This window comes from Panulirus ornatus, chromosome 45 (genome assembly GCF_036320965.1).
Source record: "Panulirus ornatus isolate Po-2019 chromosome 45, ASM3632096v1, whole genome shotgun sequence".
Classification (NCBI taxonomy): Eukaryota; Metazoa; Arthropoda; class Malacostraca; order Decapoda; family Palinuridae; genus Panulirus; species Panulirus ornatus.
The window spans coordinates 4058459-4072781 of NC_092268.1; the positions used below are offsets into that span (position 1 = coordinate 4058459).

Sequence of the window (14323 nt, forward strand, 5' to 3'; positions counted from 1 at the left end):
CTGTTTATTCCATTTAATGACCCTTTCTTTTTATTTCATGCTTTCAAGCATTTTTTTATCCCATAAATAGGCACACGCCCACTAATTGCCTTCATTAAATAATTTCCCCACTTCATTACTTACAGGGCAAGTGACTCGTGCTGTACTCTACAGCCATGAGTGTGAGACACACTGAACAGTTTCAGGTATGTGTGTAAGTTTTCAGCTACCACTCCCTTATTAACCCACATCCTTGATATGCATGAATATTTTACAATAAAATTTCCACATCTGGTACATGATATCAATTAAGAAAATTTTAGTCATATGTCTTACCACTAGCAGTAGTAAATAACAGTTAACTGCCTTGTGTATCTAATGCTCCCTTTTGTTCTCTACATGCACACACACACACTGCCTTACAATTAACTAACAGCTGACACAACCGGTTTAAAGCCTTCACAGTTGTTTCCTTAGGTGTATATTTTTTCCTTATTATCAGTCCTGGACTCTTTTATTTCATTTAACCCATTTCTTTTCTAAATTTTGGAAAATTTCACATATTTTCATCATACATCAACAATGTCACTGTACTGTTTCCACTTTAACTATTCATATGCATGTCTGATAATGAAATCTGTTCAAAAAACTGTGAGATCGTATAAACACAACGATGGCAATATGAGAATATAAACCAAATTAAATGGTGATATTACATCCATGCTAATTTTTGTAGCACTCTATGATATGGCCTTCAAAGTTTTTGCCGTTTTACAGAAGTATTTAAAAATGGACTGTATGACTGGTAGTCTTCAGACCAAATTTTGGCTTTATGTACAATTCAATCAAAACTCAACACTCTCACTTTGGTGATCTAAGGTAGCATATAGTATTATTGTAAGACAAACAGGGTTAACAAAAAACTCCAGAGAGATTTTAAGAAAACTTATTGCACTCTGATTAATGTGTCAAAAATCTAAAAGTAACCCTAACACATTTGTGACAAGGTTGATGTTGAAACAGTCAATGGACTGAGTTATTTCTCTACAACACTGTGTATTCCGATCAGTTCCTGGAAATACTATTTTGGAAGGTCTATATTTTTCTTAAAGAATTCCTATTTTGAGCTAAAGTACTTAATTTCTGTAAATATTTAAAATTTGTATTGATGTAATTAACAAATTTGAAGAATTCTATGCAATGAGATGTAATCTAACCTTCAGTTTCATAGTAACAAGAAATCTACTTGAGTGCAACCTGATATATAAACTATCCAATCAATGCAAATTCTTTTCACCAGCACCCAGGAACATTACAAATTCCATTCAAGAATCTGCAGACAGAAATTGAAGATTAAATTATTATATTCTACTCCTTTTTCCTTTAACACCTGCACTTCAATATCTAAAACATATTTTAAATGATTTAACTTTGTATCAACAAATAGCACTCTTAAAAAATTTTCCAACAGTTTTCTATGGACAGTATCGTACATACATTAGAAAGTTTTAATATTTTTACCTCAGACGTAGGCTTTGTTATTTACAAATATTAGTTTAAGGACTACAGCCATTTTTTGTTGACCGACAGTTCACAATTTATATGAGGCAAAAAGAAGTATAGGCAGATCCAGTTAAAAAACATTTAGTCCAACTTATGTTAAATGGCATCCATTACTAATACAAAAATAAACTTACGCCTGAGGTAATATTATACCATCCAGGAAGGTGTTCTCATATATACTTAGGTGTTTACTGTGTTAGTTTTCAAAAGAGAAACAGCAATATAACATTAAAAATATTGAGCCTCGTGGTGTGCTGCATTGTGGCTCACCATGATTTAAAAATCAACTAATTAAACATAGCACAGCTATTTCTACATATGTAATTGATTACAGTACATGTGAACACCAAAAATCATTTTCTAATTCATGATACATCCCTGGATCTTCCAAGAAACAACTAATATACAATTGGTTATCCATTTAGATGAAATATCAAAACCAGAAATGGTTAAGCCTGATTGTCCATTTATTCACAAGAGAGTGGCTCTACTGCTTTAGTCACCCTAAAGTTGCAATAAAACCTTTCATACCTCAAGCGGCTATAGAAAAGTAACTTGGGTCCTCTTACAACAAATTATCTTTTACGAGTATGAGGAGTGCTAGCTGCAGCAAGAGTAGACTTTTCTCCCTTTCAACAAGAAAATATGAAGCAAGTACAACCTGAGACTCGTAATTCCCACGTTAAGATTATTTCCTACAAGAACACCACTCACTCGAATATTCTCATTACCAACATCGTAACACATTCTATACACCTTGGCAAGAAAAAATATGAGCAAAATGTTTTTGAATCTGTCACTGGGATGGAAGCTCATTCACAAAATAGTGGTCCTTAAAACTTCTGCTAATAAGTATTAAAATTTAGCTACTATCTACAAAATATTAACATATTCAATTAGAATTAAATGTCCTAATAAACATGGTTTATGGATCTGCATTACATGTGTCCAAGTAAACTTAAAGAAAGAATCTGATTAATTAGATGGACAATATCATACAGCTGTCTTATTCGTCTAATGTTCATTAATCATTTTAATGCAAAGCATTTCATTGAAATACAAAATTGGCATGGCTCTGCATTTTTCTATAATTTTATCCTTTTACTCTCATGGCAATAACTACTTAATAACAACCAATAAAAATCATTAAATGAAAAAGTACACCCTTGGCTACTGTATAATATTTGTATTAAAAAAAACTATCTCAAAAACATACCTCCCTATGAGCTTAGTGGATTAACAATTAAGTCATGAATATTTTCACCAATTTTACAATTATCGAAGGCTCATCAAAGCAATTACTTCAATGTTTGGTATATGTTGAGACCATGCATTTGATGTTTTTAGTATTCAAATCATGAGTTATTTGATAACCAAAAGTTTAATGATTAGTGTATTCAGACAGATATGGTAATTTGATAACCAAAAGTTTAATGATAAGTGTATTTTGACAGATATGGTAAAGTAAATTAAACTATCTTGAAGTTAGGTAAATATGTGTCAACTGAACATGAATTTCACAGTCATAATGACTGATCATGTTAAAATTACTAAAAATGTGGTATTTACAACTTTAAACAATAAGGAAACTGTTCAGTTTAGATATGGATAACTGGGCAATTGGTACATAATCACCAAAACAATTAACTGAAATGCAATTATACCATACTGATGATCCATCTCTAACAAAAGTGATAGGTTTTGACATAGGTGTGTCTTTCATTTACACAAAATATGAACACGGTTGGCTTCATGTTTAAGGACTTTAGTCCTTCATAAATTGCTGGCCAAAATTACACACATACACGTAATCTGTGAACACCCTGAATTAAATTTTTTCAATTTGTAATTTACATTTTGCCATAAATGATATACTCCCAAATACTTGCTACATACTGTAGCTTGGGGTGCATACTGATTATTTTGGCTTTAAGTTGATACATAAACCAGACCACTTCAAAGTATAAAAAACATTAAACATATCCTCTTCATAAAATTCTTAAACAATCGTAATGACTGACAAGCTAAATTCAAAGTTATTCTATTCTAAAATGTTTCAGTGAGCAACCATTAATAATGATTTGATATTTTCTTTGATTCTGCCATTTCAGCTATAATACCATATCACAGTAGCACACTCAAGTTTTAATCAATATGGATACAAAATATTAACAAAACGGCATATGCATTTCAAAAATGAATACAAAATTTGTAAAATAAAGGCAGGACATTAGGTTCAAAGTAATATCTAACTGCTCTCTGTCTCTCTCTTAAGCTTTGCCCTTTTCATTGAATTTTAAATGACAATTAGCTCTATAATATTCATATATATCTGCCACCAAAACATAAAGAAATATACAAAATGTAATGTCAAACAGTACAATTTGTTCCTGTCATCCAGTGAAACACAACTACAAGAAAAATAGCAGAGGGATATTTTTCCCCAATGGTCAGTTCTTTGTGCAAACACTCTCTAACTCCCACCGTACAATTATCACTATATCCACATTTTCCATGTACTGTATTTTTTCCATCAATTATAAAAGTGTGTGTGTGAATATTTTTTTTTCATACATATTTGCATCTTCCTGCATGAGCGAGGTAGTGTTCCAGAACAGATGACCAAGCCTTAAGAGGGAAATCTCATATTCCCTGCGTGTCATAGAAGACAGCTAAAAAGGGGCAGGAGCGGGGGGCTGGAAATCCTCCCCTCCAGTTTTACTTATCCAAAAGAAGGAAGGATATATGTAAATATATATTATATTTTTTGTTATACTTTGTCGCTGTCTCCCGCGTTAGCGAGGTAGCACAAGGAAACAGACGAAAGAATGGCCCAACCCACCCACACACATATGTATATACATACATGTCCACATACGCACATACACATACCTATACACCTCAACATATACACATATATACACACACAGGCATATACATATATACACATGTACATAATTCATACTGTCTGCCCTTATTCATTCCCACTGCCACCCCGCCACACATGAAATGACAACCCCCCCTACCCCCGCATGTGCGCAAGGTAGCGCTAGGAAAAGACAACAAAGGCCACATTCGTTCACACTCAGTCTCTAGCTGTCATGTATAATGCACCGAAACCACAGCTCCCTTTCCACATCCAGGCCACACAAAACTTTCCATGGTTTACCCCACACGCTTCACATACCCTGGTTCAATCCATTGACAGCACGTCGACCCCGGTATACCACATCGTTCCAATTCACTCTATTCCTTGCACGCCTTTCACCCTCCTGCATGTTCAGGCCCCGATCACTCAAAATCTTTTTCACTCCATCTTTCCACCTCCAATTTGGTCTCCTACTTCTCCTTGCTCCCTCCACCTCTGACACATATATCCTCTTGGTCAATCTTTCCTCACTCATTCTCTCCATTTGACCAAACCATTTCAAAAACACCCTCTTCTGCTCTCTCAACCACACTCTTCTTATTACCACACATCTTTCTTACCCTATTATTACTTACTCGATCAAACCACCTCACACCACATATTGTCCTAAAACATCTCATTTCCAGAACATTCACCCCCTCCGCACAACTCTATCCATAGCCCATGCCTCGCAGCCATACAACATTGTAGGAACCACTATTCCTTCAAACATACCCATTTTTGCTTTCCAAGATAATGTTCTCGCCTTCCACACATTCTTCAACGCTCCCAGAACTTTTGCCCCCTCCTCCACCCTGTGACCCAGACATTCATTCCCATTGCCACCCCGCCACACATGAAATGACAACACCCTCCCCCTGCACGTGCGTGAGGTAGTGCTAGGAAAAGACAACAAAGGCCACATTAGTTCACACTCAGTCTCTAGCTGTCATGTATAATGCACTGAAACCACAGCTACCTTTCCACATCTAGGCCCCACAAAACTTTCCATGGTTTACCCCAGACGCTTCACATGCCCTGGTTCAATCCATTGACAGTATGTCGACCCCGGTATACCACATCGTTCCAATTCACTGTATTCCTTGCACGCCTTTCACCCTTCTGCATGTTCAGGCCCCGATCGCTCAAAATCTTTTTCATTCCATCCTTCCACCTACAATTTGGTCTCCCACCTCTCCTCGTTCCCTCCACCTCTAACACATATATCCTCTATGTCAATCTTTCCACACACATTCTCTTACCCTTTCATTACTTACTCGATCAAACCACCTCACACCACATATTGTCCTCAAACATCTCATTTCCAACACATCCACCCTCCTGTGCACAACCCTATCTATAGCCCATGCCTCGTAACCATGTAACATTGTTGGGATTACTATTCCTTCAAACATACCCATTTTTGCTTTCTGAGATAATGTTCTCCCCTTCCACACATTTTTCAATGCTCCCAGAACTTTCACCCCCTCCCCCACCCTGTTATTTATACATAAACTCCCATACATGCACATGTACACACACATACCTATCACTATATTCATACACAAACATATATGTGTGCGAGGTAGCACTAGGAAAAGACAACAAAGGCTCCATTCGTTCACACTCATATATATATATATATATATATATATATATCCCTGGGGATAGGGGATTAAGAATACTTCCCACGTATTCCCTGCGTGTCGTAGAAGGCGACTAAAAGGGGAGGGAGCAGGGGGCTGGAAATCCTCCCCTCTCGTTTTTTTTTTTAAATTTTCCAAAAGAAGGAACAGAGGGGGCCAGGTGAGGATATTCCCTCAAAGGCCCAGTCCTCTGTTCTTAACGCTACCTCGCTAATGCGGGAAATGGCGAATAGTTTGAAAGAAAAAGAAAATATATATATATATATATATATATATATATATATATGAGTGTGAACGAATGGGGCCTTTGTTGTCTTTTCCTAGCGCTACCTCGCACACATGAGGGGGGAGGGGGATGTTATTCCATGTGTGGTGAGGTGGCGATGGGAATAAATAAAGGCAGACAGTATGAATTATGTACGTGTGTATATATGTATATGTCTGTGTGTGTATATATATGTGTACATTGAGATGTATAGGTATGTATATTTGCGTGTGTGGACGTGTATGTATATACATGTGTATGGGAGTGGGCTGGGCCATTTCTTTCGTCTGTTTCCTTTCGCTACCTCGCAAACGTGGGAGACAGCGACAAAGCAAAATAAATAAAATAAATGAATATATAAATATATATACATGTACATATTCATACCGGTTGCCTTCATCCATTCCTGTTGCTACCCTGCCTCATAGAAAACAGCATTACTACCCCCCGCTACAGTGAGGCAGTACCAGGAAATCTTTCCTCACTCATTCTCTCCATATGCCCAAACCATTTCAACACACCCTCTTCTGTTCTTAGAGGTGGAAGGAACAAGAAGAGGGAGACCAAATTGGAAATGGAAAGATGGAGTGAAAAAGATTTTGAGCAATCAGGGCCTGAACATACAGTAGGGTGAGAGGTATGCAAGGAATAGAGTTAATTGGAACGATATGGTATACTGGGGTTGATGTGCTGTCAATGGACTGAACTAGGGTGTATGAGACGTCTGGGTTAAACCATGGAAAGGTCTGTGAGGCCTTTATGTGGATAGGGAGCTGTGGTTTTGTTGCATTACACATGACAGCTAAAGACTGAGTGTGAACGAATGTGGCCTTTTTAGTCTATTTTCCTGGCGCCTTCATCCATTACCGATGCCATCCAACCCCACAGGAAACCACACAAATGCATGAAGGAAAAAAGATAAAATATATCTTCTCTTCTCTTCCCCCACACTCAATCACCATCCTCCCGCATCAGCAAGGTTGCGCTAGGAAACAGACGAAGAAAGACCACATCAGCTCACACTCATTCTCTAGCTATCTGTGTAATGAACTGAATCCACAGCTCCCTATTCACATCCAGGCCCCACAGATGTTTAACATGCCCTTGTTCAGTCCATTGACGGCATATCAACACCAGTATACCACATCGTTCCAATTCACTCTTATTCTTTGCATGCTTTTCACCCTCCTGCATGTTCAGGTCCTCATAGCTCAAAATCTTTTTCACTCCATCCTTCCATCTCCAATTTGCTTTCCCAGTTCTCCTTGTTCCCTCTATTTCTGACACATATATTTCTTTGTCAACCTTTCCTCACTCATTCTCTCCATGTGTCCAAACCATCAACCTTTCCTCACTCATTCTCTCCATGTGTCCAAACCATCTCAACACACCCTCTTCTGCTTTCACAACCACCCTCTTTATATTTCCACACATCTCTCTTATCCATTCATTACTTATTTGATCAAACCACCTGACAACACATACTGTCCTTAGACATTTCATTTCCAACACATCCACCCTCCTTCACACAACCCTTGCCTTACAACCATATAATACTGTTTAAAGTACTATTCCTTCAAAAATACCCATTTTTGCCTGCCAACATAACTCTTTCCACACATTCTTCATTACTCCCAGAACCTTCATCCCCTCCCCCATCCTATGACTCACTTCTGCTTCCATGGTTCCATTCGCTGCCAAGTCACCCCCAGATATCTAAAACACTCCACTTCCTCCAGTTTTTCTCATTCAAATGTACATCTGATCTAACCCATTCCTCAACCCTGCTGAATCTAATAACCTTTCTTTCACTCACATTGACTTTCAACTTCCTCCTTTCACACACACTTCCAAACTCAGTCACCAACTTCTGCAGCTTCTTACTTGAATCAGCCGCCATTGCTGTATCATCAGTGAACATCAACTGACTCACTTCCCAAGCCTTCTCATCCACAACAGACTTCATACTTGCCCCTCTCTCCAAGACTCTCACATCCATCTCCCTAACCAACCTATCCATACACAAATTAAACAATCATGGTGACACCACACACCCCTGCCACAGACCAACCTTCACTCGGGACCATTCATTCTCCACTCTTCTTACTCGTACACATGCCTGACACCCAATAAAAACTTGTCACTGCTTCTAGCAGCTTTCCTCCCTCATCATATACTCTTAAAACCTTCCACACAGCATCACTATTAATCCTATCATTTGCCTACTCCAGATCTATAAATACCACGCATTAATCCATCTTTTTTTTTTCTTAGAATTTTTCACACATATTCTTCAAAGAAAACACCTGATCCACACAAACTCTACCACTTCTGAAACCACACTGCTTCTCTCCAATTTGATGCTCTGTACATGCCTTCACCCTTTCAGTCAACACCCTCCTATAGAACTTAGTAGGTATACTCAACAAACTTATACCTCTGTAGTTTGAACACTCACACCTTTATTCCCTTTGCCTTTATATAATGGCATTATGCATGCATTCTGCCAATCCTCAGGCACTTCACCATGATCCATACATACAATGAATATCCTAACCAACCAGTTAACAACACAGTCACCCCCTTACTTAATAAATTCAACAGCAATAATATCCAATCCTACAACCTTGCCACATTTCATCTTCCACAAGGCTTTCACCAACTCTTCTCTCTTCACCATACCTCTCTCCATGACTCTCTCACTTCGCACATCACCCCGACCAGAACACCCTACATCTGCCTATATATCATCTAACACACTCAGCAATCCTTCAAAATACTCACTTTATCACTGCCTGTTATCACTTCCCCTCCTTGACTGATGTTCCCATTAATTCTCTTGTTTTTTGAACATTATTTACCTCCTTCCAAAACATATACTCTCTCACTCCAACTCTCATTTGTCCTCTTTCACAACCACTGCACTGTACTCATGACCACCTGCCACTTCCTCGTATATTTTCCATTAATTTGCACTACTTCCTGTAAGTACTGCCCAAATGTCTCTCTCTCTTTTTCACTTCTAACTTTACTTTTCATCCCACCTCTCACTACCCTTTCTGGTGTGGCTTCTCTACAGTTTCCTGGCACTACCTCGCTGACATGGGAAAGAGATCAGGTGTGGGGGAAAAGAAGAGAATGTATGTGTTATCCTTTTTCTTTTACTTCAAGCATTTGTGCTGTTTCTTGTGGGATGGGGTGGCATTGGGAATGGATGAGTGAGCAAGTATATGCACATATATATATATGTAGGAAAGGATCACGATTTTGCGTGTGATCAAGTATATTCCTATGAGTCCATGGGGAAAATGAAACATGACGTTGATAAAATTTGTAAACAGTTCACCTTCTTGTCCACATAATAAGTTTATGATACGCTCGTTGTCTGTCTTGGACAATCGCATGTTTACCAAATGGTGTCCTAGCTACGTCTCTTCATTGTATATCGACTGACTGTTATATTTCTCTTTTGTGTCTCCCCTGATGATGTGATTATTAAATGAAAGTGCACTTGGGAACTTACGGTGTTTCATTTTCCCTGTGGACTCATAGGAGCATGTATATATGTATACATGTAAGTATGCACCACAACCACAGCTCCCTATCCACATCCAGGCTCCACAGACCTTTCCATGATTTAACCCAGACATTTCACATGCCCTGGTTCAGTCCATTGATGGCACGTCAACCCCTGTATACCACATCATTCCAATATTATATGGTTGCAAGGTATGAACTATTGATATGGTTGTACAGAGGAGGTGGGTGTTGGAAATGAAATGTTTAAGGACAACTTGTGGTGTGAGGTGGTTTGATCAAGTAAGTAATGAAAGGGTAAGAGAGTAAATAGTGTGGATGAGACAGCAGAAGAGGGTGTGTTAGAATGGTTTGGACACAGAGAGGATAAGTGAGGAAAGGTTGACAAAGAGGATATATGTGTCAGAGGTGGAGGGAACAAGGAGAAGTGGGAGACCAAAGTGGAGGTGGAAGGATGGAGTGAAAAAAGATTTTGAGCGATCAGAGCCTGAACATGCAGGAGGGTGAGTCGAGTGCAAGGAATAGAGTGAATTGGAACTATGTGGTAGTGATATATATATATATATATATATATATATATATATATATATATATATATATATATATATATATATATATATAAATTTTTTTTCATACATATCCATAGAGGAAATATCCTCCCTTTCCCCCCTTTCAGTTCCTTCTTTTGGAAAATCAAAAATGGGATGCTTGACTTGTCTATTAGGTATGTGTAAGGTACCAAGTGAAATTTGAGCTTCTGAATTTCTTTTGGTTGGCACAATGATACAAGTTCTGTTACCATATGGATATTTTTTGTTGACGCTGGCTTCATTATTCATTGCGGTAATTTTTAGTTGCACTGCTATGTGTAAATGGTAAGAACTGGCATATGGGCAAAGCTCAAGATACTTAAACTAGTGGTCTGGTAAAATCCCAGAGCATAATTACACTTCTAAGGTATACCATATGTTGTTCACTCATCAAATGAACACCGAAGAAGGCTAACACTGCTCGTCTAGGGTGGGAAAGAGGGCCTCATTCTGAGAGGGATGGTTAACAGATGGAAGCTCAGTATGATCAAATACATTATGAATGATGGATGTATGCATTATGGTAATACAGTAAAACATCTAATTAACAAACAGAAAAAAAATTGGTTAGGACCTTTTGCTTTCAACTTTGGAAGACTTGAACATGACTAAAATGTGACAAGAATATAAACTTGTAATTTCCACTTCATTCAGCTACACTGATTAGTCCATATATATATAGAGGTCTGTGTTCTAACAGTCCATAAACTAATAGTGTAATATTTTGTGATCAGTGAAGACCATAGATGCAAACTTGACAAAGAATCAAACAGATCACCAATAATTTTATACTTAGTAGGAAGACCTGTAATCTGGAAACAAGTATTTTATGGCCACTAGCATGCATGGAAAGTGATATCATTCATTACATTTTTCTCATACCTACATTTGCCATTGTTTATGTAATGTTATGTTTCTTTGAGATAAACATTAAAACAAATAAGAAGCTGAGATTATTACTTTGTCCCTCTTAGCTCTTAGTTATACTGGTATTGCATAAGTTAAGTTTACATTATTGATGTATATGACTCACCCCTGTTTATTGAATTAACATAAAAGATTATGGGACTTTAATTAGCTTGTGTAGTTCTAACATCTTCAATACAGAATGCATATTTTCAGCACCATGAAGAGAGCTCTAATGTGATTTCAGAGTAACAAAAACTTGACAGTAATTCTATGTATTTCATTAATTAGAGGTTTTATTGTAATTAACACTGACCTTCAAGGTCCACTAGCTGCATGATCGATAACTGGCTTCATGACTTAAGACTCTCTCAGGCTTGGCCTGATACACCATGTGTAGTCTGTGACGTTCCTGCTGCCTTGAGCAGTTGGGGAGATTTTCTCTTTGCATATACATAGGTCATTTTACTAAAACTGATCTTAATGTTGTACTTTAAGTAAAACATTAGAAGAATCTAATTCGTCTTGAATGAAGTGTTGTTAAGCAGCAGTGTAGTCAAATGGTGCTAGTTAATCTATTTGTATCTTCATTATACCAAAGCTTAAATCTCTAACCATCACATATAGTTTAGAAAAGTTTACCTGGCTTGATTTACCTTGATGAACCTTAGACCATTCATAATAAAATATATTAACAGTAAATACTATAGCAGATTCTGCTAGGTAGATTGTTTTTTATCCAAAACAGTATTAAACGGCAGGATTTAACAAATATTACCATAAGAGCCATTCTTTACCATAAAATTTCAAGTGTGAAAATTAAATCAAAGAACCAAATTCCAAATGTCACAGAAAGCCTGACATACACTCCTGAGTTTTCTCATGGACATCTAACCTTCAGCTACATCAAAGCTTGGAAAAAGAAGTGCAGAGAGCACAAAATATTTGTATAGTAATCTCTGTTTATGGCTCAAATTTTAGTGGAGGTGAAGTTTAAATGTCCATTATTATTATTTGTGTAATTGTTGGAACCTGGTTCACATGGTGAGTATTTGTCTGAACGCTTTCAGATGTTTGTATCAAATTAACATATCAAAGAAAGCTTTGACAAGAATAATGAAATAAGGAAATTCCACTTCTGTATTTATTGAAAAAATTAAAAAAAAATCATATTCCATTGCATACATCCCGATGAAATCAAATCACTTCAAATAAATCATATGTTTTTACCCTTTGATACAACCTGCACTGATTTTATGCCACTTTAACACAAGACTCCACAGGGAGCTCAACCCAAGTCTATCAACCACTAGCTAGTGTCATGATTCTAGCTCTGGATCCTAATGAATCCATCATAAATCTCCATAATTCTGTTGACAACACAATATCAAGAAAGTTGCCAATCTCTCAAAATTAATTGTAGTAGAATAAAGTAACTCTGATGACTCAGGAGATATTGGAAATTATGTATGCAGCCTTCATCATCTAGTTTTTATTCTATACTTTACAAATAGTTATAGAATCTGTCATACAGACAGTTTGTAAACCTTCTTTAAGTATCCCAGTTTTCTGTGAACATGATGGACACCACAAAGAGAGTGAGTTTAACATATATATTTACAATACTGACTCATGAATAAATAGTGATAACTTCACGACCTCCACCCCTAACCATTAACACTCTCTCCAGTCCTTCTGTTAAAACTTCTAAAAATTCCATATAGTTACTTTCAGATTCTGGTCTTGAAGTCTTAGGAGGGCCAGGCAAGTTAATGATGACAAGCTGTGCATTGTGAGATTTATTCACAATCACTTCATTCAACTTAACAGCAGTGTGCATTCGTCGTACATTGGCTTCATCCCTGTGAGAAAAACAACACATTAAACTTAGCCTCTTATGAAACTACTGCTCATCATCCACAGTCAAGACCCACAGGCAATTCTGTATTCATATGCTTAATAAGCAAATGAAAAATAGTGTAACGGGTATGGGAAAAGTGTCACAAACATATCACACTTACACATGTACAATTCACTTGTTTTTCCTTGGTTCAGCTCATTCACAGCATGTTGCTCCTTGTATACTACATCACTCTACTTCATTCTATCCCATGCACACCTTTCACCCTCCTGTATGTTCAGACCCTGATATCTCGGGGGCTCTCTCACTCCATCCATCTATTCACCCCTTCCCCTTGCTCCTTCTTAGTCAGTCTCTTTTGCCAACTAATTTTCTCTATCCAAACCATTTCAGCACACCCTGTTCAGCTCCCACTCAATCATTCCAATTGCTACCACACCTTTCTCTTATGTTGACATTCCTTACACAATCAAACCACTTTATACAACATACTGTCCTCAGGTATTAAATTTCCATCATGTCCACCTTCTACTATTCTTTTGCATTCAGGGCTCAATACTAATGTCCATGTAACATTGCCAGAACTGTTATACCATCAAAGAAACTCATCTTAGCCCTAACAGCCAATGACTCCCTTCCACATATTCCTTAATGTACCCAAAACCTTGGTGTCCCCCCTCTCCCACCCTATGACTCACTTCAACTTCAATGTCCCAACTACTGCCAAGTCCACTCCCAGGTATCTATGGCACTTGACCTCTTCTAGGTCCACCTCATTCAGACTTGCCCTCAAATCAGCTCATCTCATCTCCCAGAAGCATTTTATTATCTTCAATTCATACTGACTCTCAATTTTGACTCTCAACTTTCTCTCTTCATACAGTTACCCAAACTTGTTAACAGCTTCTGTAGTTGTCTTGAGTCTCCCACCAAGGATAAGAACATCAGTAAACAGCAAATGATTCACCTCCCAATCACTCAAACCCTAGAATGCCTTAGAACTGCCCCTCACTCTAATGCAGCTCATATCCTCACTGTATTTAGTAACTTTCCACTTACCCCAAATAT

At 37.5% G+C, this 14323-nt stretch overlaps 1 protein-coding gene across 17 annotated transcripts in view; it reads right to left on the reverse strand.

The window, feature by feature from the left end:
- Positions 1–12524: 12524 nt before the first annotated feature.
- kcc (solute carrier family 12 member kcc) overlaps positions 12525–14323 on the reverse strand; it is a 332913-nt gene continuing 331114 nt past the window's right edge. For all 17 annotated transcript variants that reach the window (XM_071688008.1, XM_071688004.1, XM_071687999.1 and 14 more), the window contains one exon: positions 12525–13256. In XM_071688008.1, the coding sequence (XP_071544109.1) occupies positions 13025–13256 (232 nt within the window). In that variant the 3' untranslated portion in view covers positions 12525–13024. The remainder of the gene's footprint in view (positions 13257–14323) is intronic.